The sequence below is a fragment of the Desarmillaria tabescens genome (genome assembly GCF_030435595.1).
Source record: "Desarmillaria tabescens strain CCBAS 213 chromosome Unknown EV420scaffold_38, whole genome shotgun sequence".
NCBI classification, from domain to species: Eukaryota; Fungi; Basidiomycota; class Agaricomycetes; order Agaricales; family Physalacriaceae; genus Desarmillaria; species Desarmillaria tabescens.
Window position 1 is genome coordinate 231,661 of NW_026848337.1, and position 15,893 is coordinate 247,553.

The following is a 15,893-nucleotide window of genomic DNA, read 5'->3' on the forward strand; positions in this document are numbered from 1 at the left end:
GTGATTACCCTCTCCGCCGCTTATTGCTTTTGCTGGCTTCAAGAGCACCTTCTCGCCGCTCTCCGACTCTCTCCAAAAATTCCATCTTTTCGAGATAGCCTCCTCCCCGCCGATTCGCTTCCAACTCATCCTTGAAATCGGAAGGTTCAGCCGAGACATGACTGCGCCAGTCCATGGCAGATTTATCGAGTGTCGTCAGCTTCTTGGGCTTTTGTTTCGAGGGACCAGGGAGATCTTTCAGGGATAGCTTTCCCTTCCTTGGTCCAGGTTTTTTCTTTGGAGGTACCGACGTGGATGTACCAGAAGTGACAGGCGGTGATTCAGTAGTAGTGCTGGAGCCTTCTCCTGTCGACTCAGACAATAAAGGCCATTTCTTCGCATCTGGGGAGTCTTCAGGGACTTCAACGACTTCTCTATAGCATTCAGTAAGGGCAAAGCACCATAGAGGAACGAGGATTGGACGTACACGACGTTCTTGCCAGCGAAGAGATATCTTTTCTCCACTTTGACCATCTTTTTCGGCACCTCTTGCTGTGGTGTCGTCGAAGTCGATGCTAGGGATTTCTGAAAGTCTGCCCACAGAGCATCGCGAGCTCTAGAAGTTCTGAGGTTAGGGCAGAACGTCTTGCACGGGTCAATGGACAAACTGTTTCTGTGATGCATCATCGTTCTCCGCTGCGGCGGGCTTTGGAGAACCTGTCCGTTGGCGTTTTATGTCCCTTTCTGCATCTGAGGAATCGGACTCTGTTGCAATGGTGAGCTGAGACTCACCGCCGTTGCACAGTAGTACATACCAGCATCACCAGCAGGTGGAACGTAGTCTTCGTCTTCAGAGTCGGAATCGTCCTTGGTATTTGGCATGTACAGAGAAGAAGCAGCGAGAACGGCGGTAAAGAGGAGCGGTGGAGGTCGTGATGGTTTACGGTCAAGGTCACATTACCCTGTCCCACTCTTTGCCGCCAACCACCATGACGTCCGGGGTCAACGTTCTCCTCCTTCGCGAACCGACACCGTCCTCTGACAGTGGTCAGGACAGGTATGAAGCCACCTTTGCTGCTGCACAATACACGCCTTTCTCGATTCCAGTGCTTGAGACAGTACTTACCAATATCACTGAGCTTGCATCAGTAACAGCGCAGGGCGATCTCGATGGAGTCATCATGACCAGTGCACGCTCATGCGAAGCTTGGGAAAAGGCGAATGGGACAGGGAAGGACGGTACGTATCGCGTTCACCTCCCTAGTATCGCGTTCTCACCCTCAGCGAAAGAATTTCCCTTCTATGTTGTCGGGAAGGCTACTGCCTCGACACTACGCTCCATCACTTCCAGCGCCGACATCCGAGGAGAATCTTCTGGAACGGCAGAGCAGCTTGCCAACTTCATTCTTGGAGAACAGCCTCGTCCCACAAAATTACTGTATCTTACTGGCGACAAGAATCGTGATACCCTTCCTAGCATCCTTGGCGGCGCAGGGGTTTCTCTTCATCCTCTCAAGGTGTACGAGACCCAAGGGAGCACTTCTTTCTCACAGCATTTGAAGGAGATCGTATCCGAAAGGCTGAAAGCACCGTGGTGGATCGTCTTCTTCGCACCGTCTGCTGCCGAGTTCGTTTTACCATTTCTGAAGGAGCACTTCGACATAGATTCAGTGAAGATTGCTGTCATCGGACCGACAACTGCGACATTCTTGCGGGAGACCTTGAAGCTTCGTGTAGATGCCGTTCCTGCTAAACCGTCACCAGAGGAGCTGCTGAAGACGATCGTGGACGCAGATGCAGCGTCTTGATGAAGGAATTCTGTTACCAATCTACTCTTAGCCTATCCGGGTAATGTTGAACCACTTTGCAAGGTACGGCTTCATGCCTCTGTTCTTCAAGGGCGACTTACTCAGATATTGAACAGAGTCCGTTTTTCTGATGCTCTTGTATATATACCATGGCTCTTGCGATTTCAATGACGCTTCTCCTCGGCCGCTGGACTTTATGCTCATCGTCTTGCTTCTGGTGTCATCTACATCAAATCTTTACCGACGTGCACCTCATTTTCCTACCGCGGACTCGCCTGAGAAGAAACCGGCGATTTGCAAACTTGTTTCGCCGGCAGATCGTCCTTCTCTGAGACATAATGGCGAGACCTACGTTGCTAAGGAGTGACGGAAGCAATCGAGTTATCGCGGAAAATCTCATGCTACACTTTGCCATCATTCCTCAAACATGATCACACCGCACTGGTTACCCATAGCTGCCGCCGGACGAGAATTCATCGCCATTCGAAACTGGGTCCAGCAATAGCCCCTTTTTAACTGATCGCAGACGATACTTCCGTAGAATAAAAAATGCCTCCTTTCAACCCGAGGGGCCATATTCAAAGAATCGGAGTTGGTTTCTCCGGAGTCCGTGTCTAAGACGTGCCAAAACACGCGCATACCGACAAAATGTATAAAATCGGTGGCCCCCGTAGCCTGGATCCCCACATTAACACACTTTGAACAACCAACAACAACCACCATCGAACCAAACATCTATTATCATCTATCATCATGTCTACCGATATGATATGCATGGACGGAGTGTACTGCGCCTTGTGCGACGAGTACTTCTTCGATAAACGGCAACGAGCCGAGCACATTATGAACTCCAACGACCATCCCGAATGTTGGAGATGTGGCCGTCGATTTTTGAATGGCCAAATTCTTCGTCGTGTAAATTGTTGTCTTTCGACGCTTGTTAAACCAGCTAACGCGTTCCTTTTCATAGCACTGTGTCACCGCACCAAATCACCACTACTGTGTGCCCTGCGATAAACACTGTCGTACAGCGGCAGGGTTTCGCGTCCACATGGAGCAGGTACACGGCTCCGACGACGACGACAGTGACGACGATGATTCAGACGAAGAGGACTATTACGACCTCGAAGACGGTTGGGAGGATGAAAGGAGCGAAGAGGAATATCCCGATGAAGTCTCTGAATCAGGAGACGAGCCCCTTGATACGTCATGGGAAGACAGCAATGAGTACGACTTTGAAGACCCGGAGTATCTCAGGTTGCCACCATTATTTGTGAGTAGTCATTCCTTTCCTCCGCCTCTAGTCTCGTCCTGACGTTGGGCCTCCCAGAATAATGCGGCAGCCGACGACGTAGAGGAAAGCGACGAAGACGTCGAAGAGACGTCTCACTTCTCGTGTCCAATGTGCCAAAAGGAGCACACGACCCTCTGCGCGACTCCGTGTGGACATGTGTATTGCGTACGGTGCATTCGCGCTGCGCTGAAATATACAGAGGCATGTCCCGTCTGCGACGAACGAGCCACCGAGGACCAGCTCCGGAAGATATACATCTCCCAGGAGTGACGAAAACAGAATGGCTCGGTGGTGTCGTATGAGGTCTTCAAGTTGATCTACCATCTTACCATTGCTCATGCTGTCGTGTAAATACCCCATACCTTCCACTATACCTCCTTCGCCTATCCCATAATCGCCTTCGGACGTTTATTTTTCTTTTGTATGGACTCTTTACCTATTATTTTTCAAATGGACTCAGACATACCATATGTTTACCTGCTTTATCATCAATAAAACTGCATTCCCACGTGACTCGGGTATTTATAACAACGGATAATTAGTAGTCCGAGACGCAAAAAGTTACTATGGCTTTATGTTATGTGCTCGTAGTCGGGTTGAGCATCGAGAAAATGAACGTACCCAATTTGCTTTTACATAAGTAAAATTATAAAGAATTATTTGAATAGGTAGTTGAATCAGGGATTTCGGCCTTTACCGGCCCCGCTCCGACCTCTACCTTGGTTGTAGCCACTCGTCCAAGCCACTGTAGAACCATACCAGAAATTGGTAGAAAATTGTTGCGCTACCATCCTTCTGTCAGAGGTAATATATTCGCATACATATTCCCCGATTCAATAGTCTTACAAGCTTTTCAAAGCATGCCGCAGCTTGAACGGTGTTCGCACTGTGGATTTCGCGAGAGCGATATTCCATCTGTGCAAATTCCTCCCCTAGCTTTGGTTGAGGGTCAAGATGTCTTCCATTTACTCCGCTCAGGAAACCCCACTTTCGGTGTCGACCCGACAGCGCTTGAGGAAAACATTGCACTCCTGCAAAAAACCGTTGACGATTTGGACCACCGTCTGAAGCACCTCAACGCATTAGGATATCGTATCTACGAGGAACGAGAAAAAATCTCGAAACACCTTGCAGCCAAGCGTTCACTTCTTTCTCCCATTCGACGCCTTAATCGTGATGTACTGCTCATTATATTTTCGTATGCATGCGACTGGAAATTCGCTGATGAGAAGACCAGCTCCAGTCTCGACGTGAAGCATGCGCCATGGATATTTCTTCACGTCTGTCACTGGTGGAGGCATATCGTCTCGTCTTCCCCGTCACTGTGGTCGACAGTTAGGCTTGTCCAGTCCCAAAATTCAGTCCTACCGCGCCACGCCCTATATATTGTCAGGCTACAGCTTCAGCTGTCGCGCAATTCGCCTTTGAAATTGCTACTCTACTGTAGCAACGAGTCTTACGATGCAATTGAAGATGATATAATCACAGAGCTAGTGAAGCATTCTAGTCGATGGAACAGGGTGTATATCCGTGTCTTCCCGCTTGCTTTATAGGAGCTCACGAACGACTCGGGAACCTCCCTGAACTGAAGACGCTCACTTTGAATGGCTTCAGAAACCGGGAATTCTCCTCCGACACCGTTTCTGATGCTCCTAATCTCGCCTCGCTTCACTTAGACGATGCGTGTAGAGTTTTACCCTCCATGTTCCCGGCATCAAACCTGCTCCAGTTTACAGGTCCATTTCATAATGGTGCAGAATTCCGCAATTTCATTTCTGCCGTGCCCCTTCTAGAGGTGCTGGAGGTGCATGGGATCGGTGAAGGTCAACACGCTCAGTCTTCCAACACAGTCGCTCCCGTCCCGGTGCCCCTGCATTATCTTCGCCAGCTCAGTTACCTCCCCTTCTCAGAAAAGTGTACAGAATATCTCACACTACCAGCTCTTCGGATCTTGAACGTCATGCAACGCACCCCCACCGCAAGCGCAATGGCTGCGTTTTACAACTGATCTCACTTCTTGTTGGATCAGCTTTATCTTTCAAGTTTTCGCAATTGTATTCAATTCCCCTCAGCCGCGCATTTCTTCGAGACAGGTGCCGTCCTTAACCTCACACGCCTTCATGTCGAGGTCGATAAATCCTCTGCTCATGACTGGATAACCGCGCTCACCGTCACGGCTTCTTCTTGCATATTGCCAAATCTTTCGGAGTTGGCAGTACAGGCCAGTAGCTGCCAAGGATCAGTACTAGTAAACCTAGATGAAGCACGGCATTTATTAGACATGGTTCATTCCAGGCTTCCGGACAGGGCTGGAGTAAATCCTTCTCTAAAGACTTGCCTGAAGAAAATGGATTTATTCATTTGGGAACCTTTGGATGTGTACACTGATGGCTTCAGGGCGTTCAGAGATGGAGGGCTAGATATGAACTTTCATTACCGTGAAGTAGCTTTTCCCTTTATCGAATCATCACCTAGGAGCTGGCTTTGGTAGGTAGATAGCATCACACGGCAGTGTCCAATATTGCTCCAATGCTCTATTATGGTAGACACCGGTTCTATTATACTTGCTGATATGTTTCTCTATTAAATAACGCTCTTAACAAAGGCCAACTGGTAGTGTTCCTTCCGAAGCACACAGAAGAAAGCTAGAACAGCATTAACTTGCTGTAAATGATACCTTTTAAGCAGTTCGCCCCGGTACAGATATGCCACATGGAATTTCCGATGCAAGCTAATCTCCTTGATCCCAGCCGATGCAAGTAACAACCACGAAGAAAGCCGAACAAAAATGAATTGCCCTCTCCTTCATGTCGCCGTGATTAAGGGGACTGATGACCTGTCCATTATATAGTATATATGCTTTGAAATTCATCGTTAAGTATACATGTAGCGTGTCTTCTGACTGTCATGCGCAGCAACGCAAGGCGAAAGTTACGTTCATACAATAGACACGGGATTTTTAAATATCAAGACGCAGCACGGGTGATAAAAACAAACAGATAGATCATTTCGCATGCAGTGCTTTCCTTGGCGGAATTGCGTCTTCCATCCCATTGAGTTCGCTTACTAAGACAGAACGTTGTCAGATGCCTGATGATTATCAGTCCGGTAGATACTAAGCACACTAAAGGCAGGACGGGGATTACCGCCACTCCTTTGAGATCTCTCAAGGTCTCGCCCTTCTCGAGTATGGTCCTATAAAAATTATCCACATTGATGCCACCTGGGAAGTTGTAATATCCCTGCTCCTCCAAGTCAAAGGCAAGTTTCATAACCCAAGTTGCGCAGGTCCAGCCAATAGGACCCGTCACACTCCACTCATCAACATTAGCAGGATGCCAAGCCCGAATGATTTCGTCAATCAGTTTCGTTGGTCCATCAAACTCTCCCAATTCTACGATCCCGGAAAATCTAGCGGATTCGATTGCTAGATCGGGTCGAGTAAAGTGCCATTTCCACACGACGGCATCTTGTCGAACGATTTCGTAACAGGTAGTGTCATTCTCGGACCAACGGAGTTCAGAGGAGATAGATGCCCAGTGGAAGTATGGGATCGGGTGTGAAGGGTCTGCATTTAGTCCGTAGTAGTAAAGAGCTATGCCGAAGCGCATCTTTGTTCAATCTATAGTAGGATTTTGGAGGAATCAGAGGGATACGGAGCTGGCAGTAATGGCACATACCATGCTTTGTAACGCTTAGAAACTGAACAGGATCAGATGCAGAGATAACTGGCCTCGTGTCTCTTATCGATTTTGTTTATTCTACCTGGTTCTTCCGATCAAGGCTTTTCAATCAACACCTCCCGATGCTGCCATATACGATGATAAATCAATAATTCCCGTCCGCTGCTAGATGCTAGTCCCTACCTTCCACAGATTGAAAGCAGACGATGAGATTATACAATCAAACAGATGCTTAGTATTATCAACTTCAACTGCATCATGTACATTTCTGAAGTGCACAGTATGAGACATAATATTAGCGACTGTGTACTCAGCGAGTCGAGAGGCGCACCAGATCACATTTCCATTTGGGTGAGCCCCATCCAAACCCAGCGTCGACATTAGCTTCAAATTGAAATGGCGTCAAGAAGTTATGGATTCCTAGACGCCACTCTACATCACAGGGTTCCGTGAACAAGGCCTTGAGGTATTCCCAATGCGCAGGATACCACCCAGAGCACTCCCAGTCCACGATACCAGTTACTTTGCCGCCATCGACCATGATGTTATGCTGGGCTAGGTCACTGTGCATAAAAACGAGAGGATGCCTACGGGAATGCGATTCGATGATATCCTCGGCGCGTTGTGGTTCGTCACAGAAGACACGTCGAACATCGTCGAAGGGGATACCGAGACGTAGCTGCAAGTTCATCTCTGCTTCATCTGCGTAAGGACCATCTGTACAAAGCTGTAGTCCCTAACTGGACCTCCAAGAACAGAGCATATCGTAGGGCTTTGAGGAGGAGGAATGGCTCTGAGTTCTCCCACAAAGCCGCGGAGTTGGGCATGTATATTATGTTTCTCTACGTCTGTGAGTCGATTCCAGCGAGTTTGAAGAATGTCTCGGCCAGGGAGCCTCTGCATGAAAGCGTAATTCTTTCCCCAGAAGTTGATGCTGCCGAACACTCTCGGAACGGGAATTGACGTATGGGCCCGTACAAAACGCAGGGAAGCGACCTCTTCAGGTCCTCTAGTTCGTTTAACAAAGATCCAGCGACCAAAATATTCTGCACCTAGGCAGTTAGAGCTATCGAAAGTAAAGATAATGGACACGGACTAAGCCACAGCCAGCGACAGATTGAAATGAAAAGGTGATTTCTACGGAGGCGTAGCGCAGTCGCGTCAGAATTCGCTCCCATAAAGGAGGGGGAGGATACTTTGCAAGTAGCTGACGGCGGCGTTCCTCTCGCGATAGTGACGCCATGATTCAAAAGTTGAACTTGGAGTTCAATCGTTCCGTTGCTCAAGTTGGCCTTGCAACAGCGTGGCCGGCACTTGCCGAAAAGTTCGATCCTCAACCGTAACAAATTTATTCCTTTCATCTCCCTTTCAGGTTCATGTTCCTCGCTTTCGACCTCCATGGTGCAGGCAGGCGCCTCTCTTCTTCTCTTCTTCGTGACACTCCTTGCCATCTTACTGCCTTCACTGTACTTTCTTCGATTGACATGGTCGTCGACACCACGACTTCGGCGAGGCATTAGCTGTTTTCTCCTCTTTCACTCGATATATCTCGCCTACTCTCTCATCATCCTGCCACCGCCAAATATCTTTACGGCACTCAATGTACCGCTGTCTACGCCGACTGACTCAATTCGCAGTCTCTTGTTGAAGAACTCGGACGAGCCAGAGTTGCCAAGGGCCATCGAGCAGCTTCTGCGGAGAATGGGGTCATTTGAGACGAGAACTCTATACGTTCGGTGCGTGCAGCATGCTTTACCTCTATAATAAAACATACTGATGTGATTGTAGATTCGGTCACGACGTCGTGGCCACTTGCGAATACTGCCATTCGTACGGCGATTTTGCCTTCTTTGCTCTGTCAACTTCAATTCTTTCCTATATTCGCGAGATTGCAATTGTCGGGGTGCGTTCTCGGCTCTACTTCCCCTTGTACGAAGTTGATAAGGTTGTAGCTCGTGACCATTAGAGGAACGCATAGAGAACGACATCGAACACTAGGTATCGGCGCACTGATATGTGTCGCTGTGATGGAGGGCTACTGTAAAACTACGCGCATCATCCAAATACCCAATGATCCCAATGCCAGTGTCTTCATGGTGAGCTCTTCTTACTTCCTCAAAAAAATCATCATACAAACGATTTGCAGTGGCACGACAACTTGTTCCTTCTTCGAAGAATCGTCTTCTTGATCCTTCCTTTGATAATACACCTTGTCCTTCGGCCTTCTCCTTCATCTCCTCCAACCCAGACGCGTGCAGCCATGACTCTCCAGGGCCTCGTTACCAAACTTCACCTACTGAAATATACCCGCGGCGCCATCGCGCGAACGCCATCCCTGCAAGCAGCTTCTCAGGAATGGTGGTCACGCGAGCACGATGAAGGCGAATGGGTGAGGAATGACAAGGCGACGCAGGACATGGCTGAGAAGCTTGGGTTAGGTTTCAATGAGGCAGAAGAGGGTAAGGAGGAAGGAAAGTTGCGGGCGAGCGCCAAGGCTGCGGTCAAAGGGTTAATGAGCGGCTTTGTACCGAGTGATTATTGGGCTCCCCCTCCACGTGACAAATCGGGCCCCATGATGTAGTAAGTATCATTCAATGATGATGGGCATTTACAGCCGAGAGTGGGATTCCAGGGCTTCAACTTTATGAAGAATCAAACTATATGTTTCAGGAAACATACAAGGTTCGTCATGTATCTGTTTCATGTTCAATTCCTATGTTGACAGGTACCTTAAAGGCTCTTAAAGGAGATGCACGGTAGGTTGTACGACAGGATTGTGCGTATCTATCACGCTATGGTTCACATCGAAGCTCCGGCTAGAAAGCAAGATGGTGATAGTCATATGCAGATGCATTCTCAACACGAGCTACTGTCCACTTGACAGCCAGATGTAATGTTCATCTTGATTGGAAGATCGCTGCTCATTCGTTGATCAACGAGCGGGGTATTGCTGGGACTTGGCAAGACTGCTGATATTATATCAGGGCTGTTTCCGGCTGTTTCATAACTGCCGGACCCCTGGCGCTCACAATGGATCTGCTGGATTCAATGGCGCGCTAATGCAGAACATGAAGGTCTGGATCTGATATCAAAGCAACCAAGATTTCGAAAGATAACTATTAGTCGATCTGCCTCATCAGCCAAGCATCCACTCATAGACGAGGTGACAATGGTATTTTCCATTCCATGCTCTTTTCTCATTGTCTTTTGACTGATTCCATTACTCGCATGGACAGGCCCTGATGGATTCAAGGTTTGATTGAATCTGTCTTCCACTTGCATGGTTGATATATATGTACATGTAGGACACTGATGTGTTGACGAGACTTGACTGCTCTCAACGTCATGATCCACGTCGTAATGTATACAAAAAAAGATTGCTGAAGATCTCTACCTGGGCGAGATTGAAGACCTGTACGACGGACAGCTTCTTGAACATCCAAAATCAATATGACATGGTCTCGCTTGTGTGCCATATGCTGCTATCCGAGGGACCGGTGCTTTTCTCTCGTCCAAGTGTACCTAGCACCGGCCGATGGTCAGCAGTCGGAAAGGTTTAGGTTCTGGATCTTACAACAACATGAAGCGCTGGAGGCGTAAACATATGATACATGTATCATCCGTCTTCCGGACTCTGCTGTGCAATGGAGCCAGTTCTGCAGGCATGCTAGGCGCATAAGCGAAATGCTCGCCCCTATATTCCTTGCTCCATAGGTATTCCATTGCGCCGCAACCCGAAGGCCCTCCATAAAGTCTTGGCTGTTATTTTTGGAGTCGGGCTCACATGGTGGCGCTCATAGCCGACAGAGCTCTGTCTTCTGTCGGCTTTGAAGGTGAACTTCTCGTCGGCGTGATAGAAGGACAACGGGCAAAGATAGATAAAGGGTGAAGTTCTTCTCTCCCCTCTCCTCGATACGTTGATTCGAACATGTCGTCCTTGACAGCTCTCGGAATTCAGATGGGCTTGGGAGCTCGGTATAATCTACTAGGGGTCCTAATCACTCGCTAAAGTCTGTGGGTCGATGAATCATTTGTTTTTATCGCGCCTTACCGATTCAACGGCAGTGATCACTTAATAATGAGGTGCTGTGCTTCGGCATTAATGATGGGCTGACTGTTCCGTTAATGACGAGGTTAGATGGGAAAGCACCCAGCCGTACACCGCGTTAGATCAGTCGACAAATTGTCCTGTCAGAGGTCAAGCCAATCAATTTTACCCTGGCACGGGAAAGATAATGCTGCTGAGTTGAGGCATTTTATACTTAACTTGCTGAAAGCGAGCAGCTGGCATGGACAGATGGGATCAGCCTTTAGCCTTAGTGCCAGTACTCGCTTCCTTGGTTCTGTTGTACTCGCGTCGTAACCTGTTTTTAGCTTGCTCATTGGCAATTCGCGTACCAAGTGAAATGTCGTTATGATGGTCCGACATATGTGGTTTAGCTCAACCATTCACATCTTTATACCATCCAGGGCTTTTTTAAAGTGCCATTCAGATCCATATCAACACGTGTGAGATCCTACAATATATAAGTACGCAGAGCTGTACAGTGTACTCCAGTTAGTACCCTTACGTACGCTATCGGCACCGGGAACGACCGGGGATACGGGGGGGATTAAGTGATACGTAAAAATAATTATTAATAGTAACCGGCGAAATTGAAAACCAAGTAAAGCCTCCGGGGTGAGCTTGCCTGGAGACGCCCACCAAGGCCACCCTTATTGTTCTTCTCTTCTACCCTTGGGGACTGAAAAAGAGGCCTCATCGTCGAGCCTCCGACTCTGCGACACGGTGTAACATTCGTTTGGTGAGGAGGAGTCTGTCTCTGCACCAATTTTGCTGGATACTCATTGTTGAAGGGCAGTTTTCATGCACACCGGGGTATCATACGAAAAACAATGAAGAAATTCGTTCTATTTGCTCTCTGGATGATGGTGAAGGGTGCTGTGGCGGAGAGAGGTGAATTTGGTGCCCGTGGTAAGTTTCTGGCTCTTTTCATCCCTTTTTTTCGCCCTGTGCAAGCCAACGGAAACGGGTCTCTTCGTGTCTATATGACAGCGACATCGCTGGCAACAGTCGTTGGGCCTCGCTGTTGGCAACGAGTGTCGAGGTCCGCGGATGTCTTGGACTGCCGTCGTCGCTTAGCGCTGTCAGTCACGTATGTGGCGAGATTAGGCTCATGCTAACCGCGTTTTCGGCTAAGAGGCGCACAATGGCGGCTATGTTTGACTCTGCGTCGATCTGTTATTACTATTGACAGAGGTGGCATTTCTGTATTGCCCGTGCCTTACCCGGCGACACTTCTCCTTCAATTCATTACCATCTCTCCTCCGTTCCTCAGCTGACTAGATGTATCTTCTAGGTCTCGCTGAACCGGCGCTGTTAGAACGTCAAGGTGTGTCTGGTTATCGGCATTAAATCGCTTATCTTAACGAAAAAATTCTATTCAGCCACTTCGTCCAGTGCTACAACCACTTCCAGCGCTGCATCGTCCACTTCTACGCCGTTTCTAGTGTTCGTTGGCATCTCAAGTCTGACGACATGTACTTCAGGGAGCGTCCGATGGGTATATTCTGGTCCCGATACTCCCTTGTCGCTCATGATAACGAACATCAACGTTACGCAAACGGGTTCTTCATCAGTGACCGCATCTTCATCTTCCACCACAGCATTGTCTTCTACGGCATCACGTAGCCCCATCACGGACCTTACGGCTCGGGCTATCCCCACTTATCTCACTGTTTCTGCTGGTGATGATACCAATACCTCCGACGACGGCTTTGTCAAGATTATCACAACAAGTGCTGATCCCAGCAATGATTTATTCACCTGGGACAAGGTTGATGTTCCGCAGGGATGGTACAAAATCTGGGCCTCCATGGAGGCTTACCCGGATTTTAGCCAGGCCACAAGTTCCGATTACTTCGTCACTAACGGGTCCGACATCTCCTGTCTTTTGAGTTCTGGCGGATCGTCATCGTCATCCACTTTTATGAGCAGCACGATGTCCTCTACCAGCAGCCCGTCCGCCACTGCCATCGTAGGTGCCGTATCTTCCGTCAACAAGGGCGCCATTGCCGGCGGTGTTGTGGGAGGCGTTGCTTTACTCTCCGCAGTGCTCGCCGCCCTCGTCTACTTCCTATGTGCCTCTCAACGCCGCCGCCGCACCGCCACCCTCGATCCTTCTAATGGTGGGACCGTAGGTAGATGGGGAACCCTCGGCTCCTTCGACTCTACCCATAGCAGTAAATCCCAACACGCCAAGGCGACAAAGCAAAAGGCCAAGAAGTACAACGGTGCTGGGGTTGTCGGAATGGGCGGGTATGACGCTGAAGCAAATGGAAGAGTCGAGAGGCATCATTCGCAAGCGGATTCGCTGGGCCCCATCGTCTCTTATGGACACGCTATAACCGAGAGTCCCGTCTCAGAAGAGACCTTCAACCCTTACGCCTCGTATGAGGATAAATATTCTTCGCGCTTCCCAGCGTCTCTTTCAGAGGAGAACGGGGAAGAGCTGGTCATGACTCATACAGTGGGCTATAGCCCGCGCCTACCGCACGCCGGCCGCCAATCAACATCCTCCATCGAGTCCTACGTCCTGAATAACAACTTCAGTCGACCTCGAAGCCAAACCCAGACTCAGAGGATGCCGCCCTCACCACAGCAGGCCTACCCTGAATCGCCCTCGACGAGCAGCGTACTCACTCCGGACAGCCGTCGCTTCTCATCACCAGTCCTGCCTATGGATGATGGCGTTTTTGTTGGGTACCAACAACAGCAACAACAACAAAGTCCTCGACAAACGCCCCGTCGGATGCCTCGCAAGCCTGTCCCATCATACAATCCCACGGATCTGCCGGAACCTCTCCCAGCACATCTACATTCCTCGATGACGAGCCTCCCTCATACTCCCTCGCCCGCACATTCAGTCCACTCCCTCGTTCTGACGGAAGATGTCCATCAGCTGATACATAAGGGCAGCTTCTCAGATGGAAGACCCGTGCATGTGCTCATGCCTGATTTGCCGCCTCCACAACGGATTTAGGGAGCATTCTTCCTGTGCCACGGTCTAAAACCCCCATTCCGAAGCTTCCCACCCCTTCTATGTATTCATCTAACGTTTAAGACTTATTTCACTTGCTCACGCTCCATTGCTTGTAACATTTTCGCACGCACTATTTCTTCACGGTTTTTCTCTTTTTCTTTGTCATGGATGGATACAACTGTGTTGGCATGGTAAAGATCTGGCATTGTTACCTAGCATTGGCTTTCTACGACTTTTCGTGTATGTTCCTTGTTGACTATAATGTGCCTCCCGTTCTATATATCTTGCCCCATTTTCATGTGTAGTCCTTAGTGTTGTTTTAATAAGTTCAAAAGGCAATGTATTGTCGTAATACCACAGCATATACAAACGAAGTTGAAGACGAGTAAGAATAAGAATAGCAATGTCCGATATGCCTCCGTACTAGCGAATGCTTCTTGACGCCGGCGTCAAGCGCTGCACAAATCTCTGTAAAAAACTGCTCTTCGGAACCACATCTCGAACCCATGTCGGCTTCCTCAGGTCCCTAAATTTGTGCCCCTTCCTTACTACCGATTCCAAATCCTCGTTCCCCGGGATACCCGGTACTTCCTCAATCTCAACTGGGACCACAGCAGCATGTGTTTCGGGAGTTATAGGCGCGATGCTGCTCGCCGCGGACATTAGTGAAGTGCTCGCATCAGGAACAGCGAGGACCGAGGTTTCTACAGCAGACGGCCCTGGAGCGGACAGCGGAGAAGCAGGGTCAATATCCTTGACGACGAGTAGTCCGATCCTGTCGATGAAAGAAGGGGTGATGCTGAGGAGACCAATACCACGGGATGAAAGAGCAGGCTGTATAGATATACCGGAGCGGCGAAGGCAAGCTGAGTTACGAGGCGATGTCTTGTCAGGTTTTATGGGCATGGATTCACTGGTGACGGGATCCTGGGCTGGCGAGAAGAATGTATCGAGCGCGACAATCTCGCTACGGAGCTGTGGAAGGGAGATACGCGTCGAAGGGTCAAGGTCAAATATCTTCTTGAAAATATTGTTCGCGCCTTCCGAGATGGGTAGAACGGCTAGAAAATAGTCGTTGTTGGCGAGATAGGCCTCGAAGCATTTGTCTTTCTTCCTAGCTACTGCCCACGGTGATCGAGCCGTAATCATGTTGACAAGAAGCACGCCAAGGGCCCAAGTATCGTTGGCTCGTGTTGAATACAACTTGCCCCGGAACCCGAATTCCTTGCCAATGCACTCTGTTTCAAAGCGAGTTAAAAACAGGCAGCATATAATAGGTATATGGCTCACCGGGACTCATATACTCCCAGCTACCGCACCTATGCTCGTCTGAATACGGCTCTAGCGTCGCTAAACCAAAGTCTGCGAGGAACGCCTGAGAGTGATCCTTCGAAAACAAGATATTCTCCGGTTTGATATCACGATGGAAAACGCTGTGTTGGTGACAGTAGTGCAGGGCGTCAAGAATCTGCAGAAAGGCGACTTTGATTCTGTCAGTCCGCTGAGTGAAGTAGCCGTCCGTGACGATAGCGCGGAACATATCGCCGCCGGCACACAGGTCGAGCACAACGTAAACATAAGGTTTATCGATGATGATTTCATGGAGAGTGACGACATTGTCATGGTCAGAAGCAGCGAGATGGCTGAGAAATTCGCGCCTTTGGAGGTCCGCCTCGAACGAACCACGCTCAGGTTTACGGAGACACTTGACGGCAAAGATACAGGGATCGTCCTTATGCGAGGTAACGTCAATCGCGCGGTAGACCTTGCCAAAGCTGCCAGCACCAAGACATTCCATGAAGAGAAGGCGGTCTTCGAGAAGAGTACCGGAGAGGTCAGGGATTGGTGCAGGCTTCGAAGATTCGTCAGGCATATTGGCGATATGAAGTGAAATAGGATGTGCGAGAAAAAAAGGGACTATCAAAGTCGACGAAGGTGAAAGAAGGAAAGCAAGATGTGTTGGCGGGATGTGATGCGCCTTTTTAAGGCTCAGTGTTTGGCTTTGCTTGGGTAGGCACACGTGTGAACGCGACGCGCAAAGGCACGCTTGTCAACACGTGGTTATACCTGTTCACCTTGCGTTTTT

General features: G+C 49.2%; 9 protein-coding genes across 9 annotated transcripts; 5 read left to right on the forward strand and 4 right to left on the reverse strand.

The window, feature by feature from the left end:
• Positions 1-4: 4 nt before the first annotated feature.
• Positions 5-861, reverse strand: EV420DRAFT_1646941 (bucentaur or craniofacial development-domain-containing protein; the record flags this gene model as incomplete). Its single annotated transcript, XM_060477979.1, has 4 exons — positions 5-413; positions 467-595; positions 648-744; positions 795-861. 4 exons carry the CDS (start codon positions 859-861, stop codon positions 5-7), a joined length of 702 nt encoding a protein of 233 aa, XP_060326909.1.
• Positions 862-947: 86 nt separating this feature from the next.
• On the forward strand, positions 948-2,216 carry EV420DRAFT_1565037 (tetrapyrrole biosynthesis, uroporphyrinogen III synthase). Its single transcript, XM_060474005.1, has 3 exons — positions 948-1,218; positions 1,270-1,850; positions 2,081-2,216. Exons 1-2 carry the CDS (start codon positions 969-971, stop codon positions 1,785-1,787), a joined length of 768 nt encoding a protein of 255 aa, XP_060326910.1. The 5' UTR covers positions 948-968; the 3' UTR covers positions 1,788-1,850; positions 2,081-2,216.
• A 157-nt stretch (positions 2,217-2,373) lies between these two features.
• Positions 2,374-3,750, forward strand: EV420DRAFT_779451 (putative zinc-finger-containing protein). Its single transcript, XM_060483433.1, has 3 exons — positions 2,374-2,702; positions 2,758-3,060; positions 3,118-3,750. Exons 1-3 carry the CDS (start codon positions 2,541-2,543, stop codon positions 3,349-3,351), a joined length of 699 nt encoding a protein of 232 aa, XP_060326911.1. The 5' UTR covers positions 2,374-2,540; the 3' UTR covers positions 3,352-3,750.
• Positions 3,751-3,779: 29 nt separating this feature from the next.
• On the forward strand, positions 3,780-4,998 carry EV420DRAFT_779474 (uncharacterized protein). The gene is made up of 2 exons (XM_060483434.1): positions 3,780-3,885; positions 3,941-4,998. The coding sequence occupies exon 2, from the start codon at positions 3,942-3,944 to the stop codon at positions 4,632-4,634; it is 693 nt and encodes a 230-aa protein (XP_060326912.1). The 5' UTR covers positions 3,780-3,885; position 3,941; the 3' UTR covers positions 4,635-4,998.
• Positions 4,999-5,858: 860 nt separating this feature from the next.
• EV420DRAFT_779522 (uncharacterized protein) lies at positions 5,859-6,883 on the reverse strand. Its single transcript, XM_060483435.1, has 3 exons — positions 6,762-6,883; positions 6,207-6,703; positions 5,859-6,147 (listed from the first exon to the last, which is right to left on the reverse strand). The coding sequence occupies exons 2-3, from the start codon at positions 6,690-6,692 to the stop codon at positions 6,145-6,147; spliced, it is 489 nt and encodes a 162-aa protein (XP_060326913.1). The 5' UTR covers positions 6,693-6,703; positions 6,762-6,883; the 3' UTR covers positions 5,859-6,144.
• A 137-nt stretch (positions 6,884-7,020) lies between these two features.
• On the reverse strand, positions 7,021-7,455 carry EV420DRAFT_1646946 (uncharacterized protein; the record flags this gene model as incomplete). The annotated part of the gene is made up of 2 exons (XM_060477980.1): positions 7,021-7,032; positions 7,096-7,455. The coding sequence occupies 2 exons, from the start codon at positions 7,453-7,455 to the stop codon at positions 7,021-7,023; spliced, it is 372 nt and encodes a 123-aa protein (XP_060326914.1).
• Positions 7,456-8,162: 707 nt separating this feature from the next.
• EV420DRAFT_1275203 (uncharacterized protein) lies at positions 8,163-9,345 on the forward strand (the record flags this gene model as incomplete). Its single annotated transcript, XM_060467888.1, has 4 exons — positions 8,163-8,500; positions 8,553-8,667; positions 8,717-8,860; positions 8,911-9,345. The coding sequence occupies 4 exons, from the start codon at positions 8,163-8,165 to the stop codon at positions 9,343-9,345; spliced, it is 1,032 nt and encodes a 343-aa protein (XP_060326915.1).
• A 2,016-nt stretch (positions 9,346-11,361) lies between these two features.
• EV420DRAFT_1565096 (uncharacterized protein) lies at positions 11,362-14,210 on the forward strand. Its single transcript, XM_060474006.1, has 4 exons — positions 11,362-11,569; positions 11,627-11,739; positions 12,125-12,157; positions 12,213-14,210. Exons 2-4 carry the CDS (start codon positions 11,661-11,663, stop codon positions 13,805-13,807), a joined length of 1,707 nt encoding a protein of 568 aa, XP_060326916.1. The 5' UTR covers positions 11,362-11,569; positions 11,627-11,660; the 3' UTR covers positions 13,808-14,210.
• EV420DRAFT_1565099 (kinase-like domain-containing protein) lies at positions 14,211-15,806 on the reverse strand. The gene is made up of 2 exons (XM_060474007.1): positions 15,098-15,806; positions 14,211-15,045 (listed from the first exon to the last, which is right to left on the reverse strand). Exons 1-2 carry the CDS (start codon positions 15,678-15,680, stop codon positions 14,231-14,233), a joined length of 1,398 nt encoding a protein of 465 aa, XP_060326917.1. The 5' UTR covers positions 15,681-15,806; the 3' UTR covers positions 14,211-14,230.
• Positions 15,807-15,893: the final 87 nt, after the last annotated feature.

What these genes read in the sequence shown, in the direction of transcription:
- EV420DRAFT_1565037 (XM_060474005.1), top strand. Translation starts at nt 969, where the DNA reads ATGACGTCCGGGGTCAACGTTCTCCTCCTTCGCGAACCGACACCGTCC. An exon ending in GAATGGGACAGGGAAGGACG is followed by an intron (nt 1,219 to 1,269) that starts GTACGTATCGCG and finishes CCTCAGCGAAAG; the next exon opens with AATTTCCCTTCTATGTTGTC.
- EV420DRAFT_779451 (XM_060483433.1), top strand. Translation starts at nt 2,541, where the DNA reads ATGTCTACCGATATGATATGCATGGACGGAGTGTACTGCGCCTTGTGC. An exon ending in ATGGCCAAATTCTTCGTCGT is followed by an intron (nt 2,703 to 2,757) that starts GTAAATTGTTGT and finishes TCCTTTTCATAG; the next exon opens with CACTGTGTCACCGCACCAAA. An exon ending in TCAGGTTGCCACCATTATTT is followed by an intron (nt 3,061 to 3,117) that starts GTGAGTAGTCAT and finishes TGGGCCTCCCAG; the next exon opens with AATAATGCGGCAGCCGACGA.
- EV420DRAFT_779474 (XM_060483434.1), top strand. Translation starts at nt 3,942, where the DNA reads ATGCCGCAGCTTGAACGGTGTTCGCACTGTGGATTTCGCGAGAGCGAT.
- EV420DRAFT_779522 (XM_060483435.1), bottom strand. Translation starts at nt 6,692, where the DNA reads ATGCGCTTCGGCATAGCTCTTTACTACTACGGACTAAATGCAGACCCT.
- EV420DRAFT_1565096 (XM_060474006.1), top strand. Translation starts at nt 11,661, where the DNA reads ATGAAGAAATTCGTTCTATTTGCTCTCTGGATGATGGTGAAGGGTGCT. An exon ending in AGGTGAATTTGGTGCCCGTG is followed by an intron (nt 11,740 to 12,124) that starts GTAAGTTTCTGG and finishes TGTATCTTCTAG; the next exon opens with GTCTCGCTGAACCGGCGCTG. An exon ending in GGCGCTGTTAGAACGTCAAG is followed by an intron (nt 12,158 to 12,212) that starts GTGTGTCTGGTT and finishes AATTCTATTCAG; the next exon opens with CCACTTCGTCCAGTGCTACA.
- EV420DRAFT_1565099 (XM_060474007.1), bottom strand. Translation starts at nt 15,680, where the DNA reads ATGCCTGACGAATCTTCGAAGCCTGCACCAATCCCTGACCTCTCCGGT. An exon ending in CTGGGAGTATATGAGTCCCG is followed by an intron (nt 15,046 to 15,097) that starts GTGAGCCATATA and finishes GCTTTGAAACAG; the next exon opens with AGTGCATTGGCAAGGAATTC.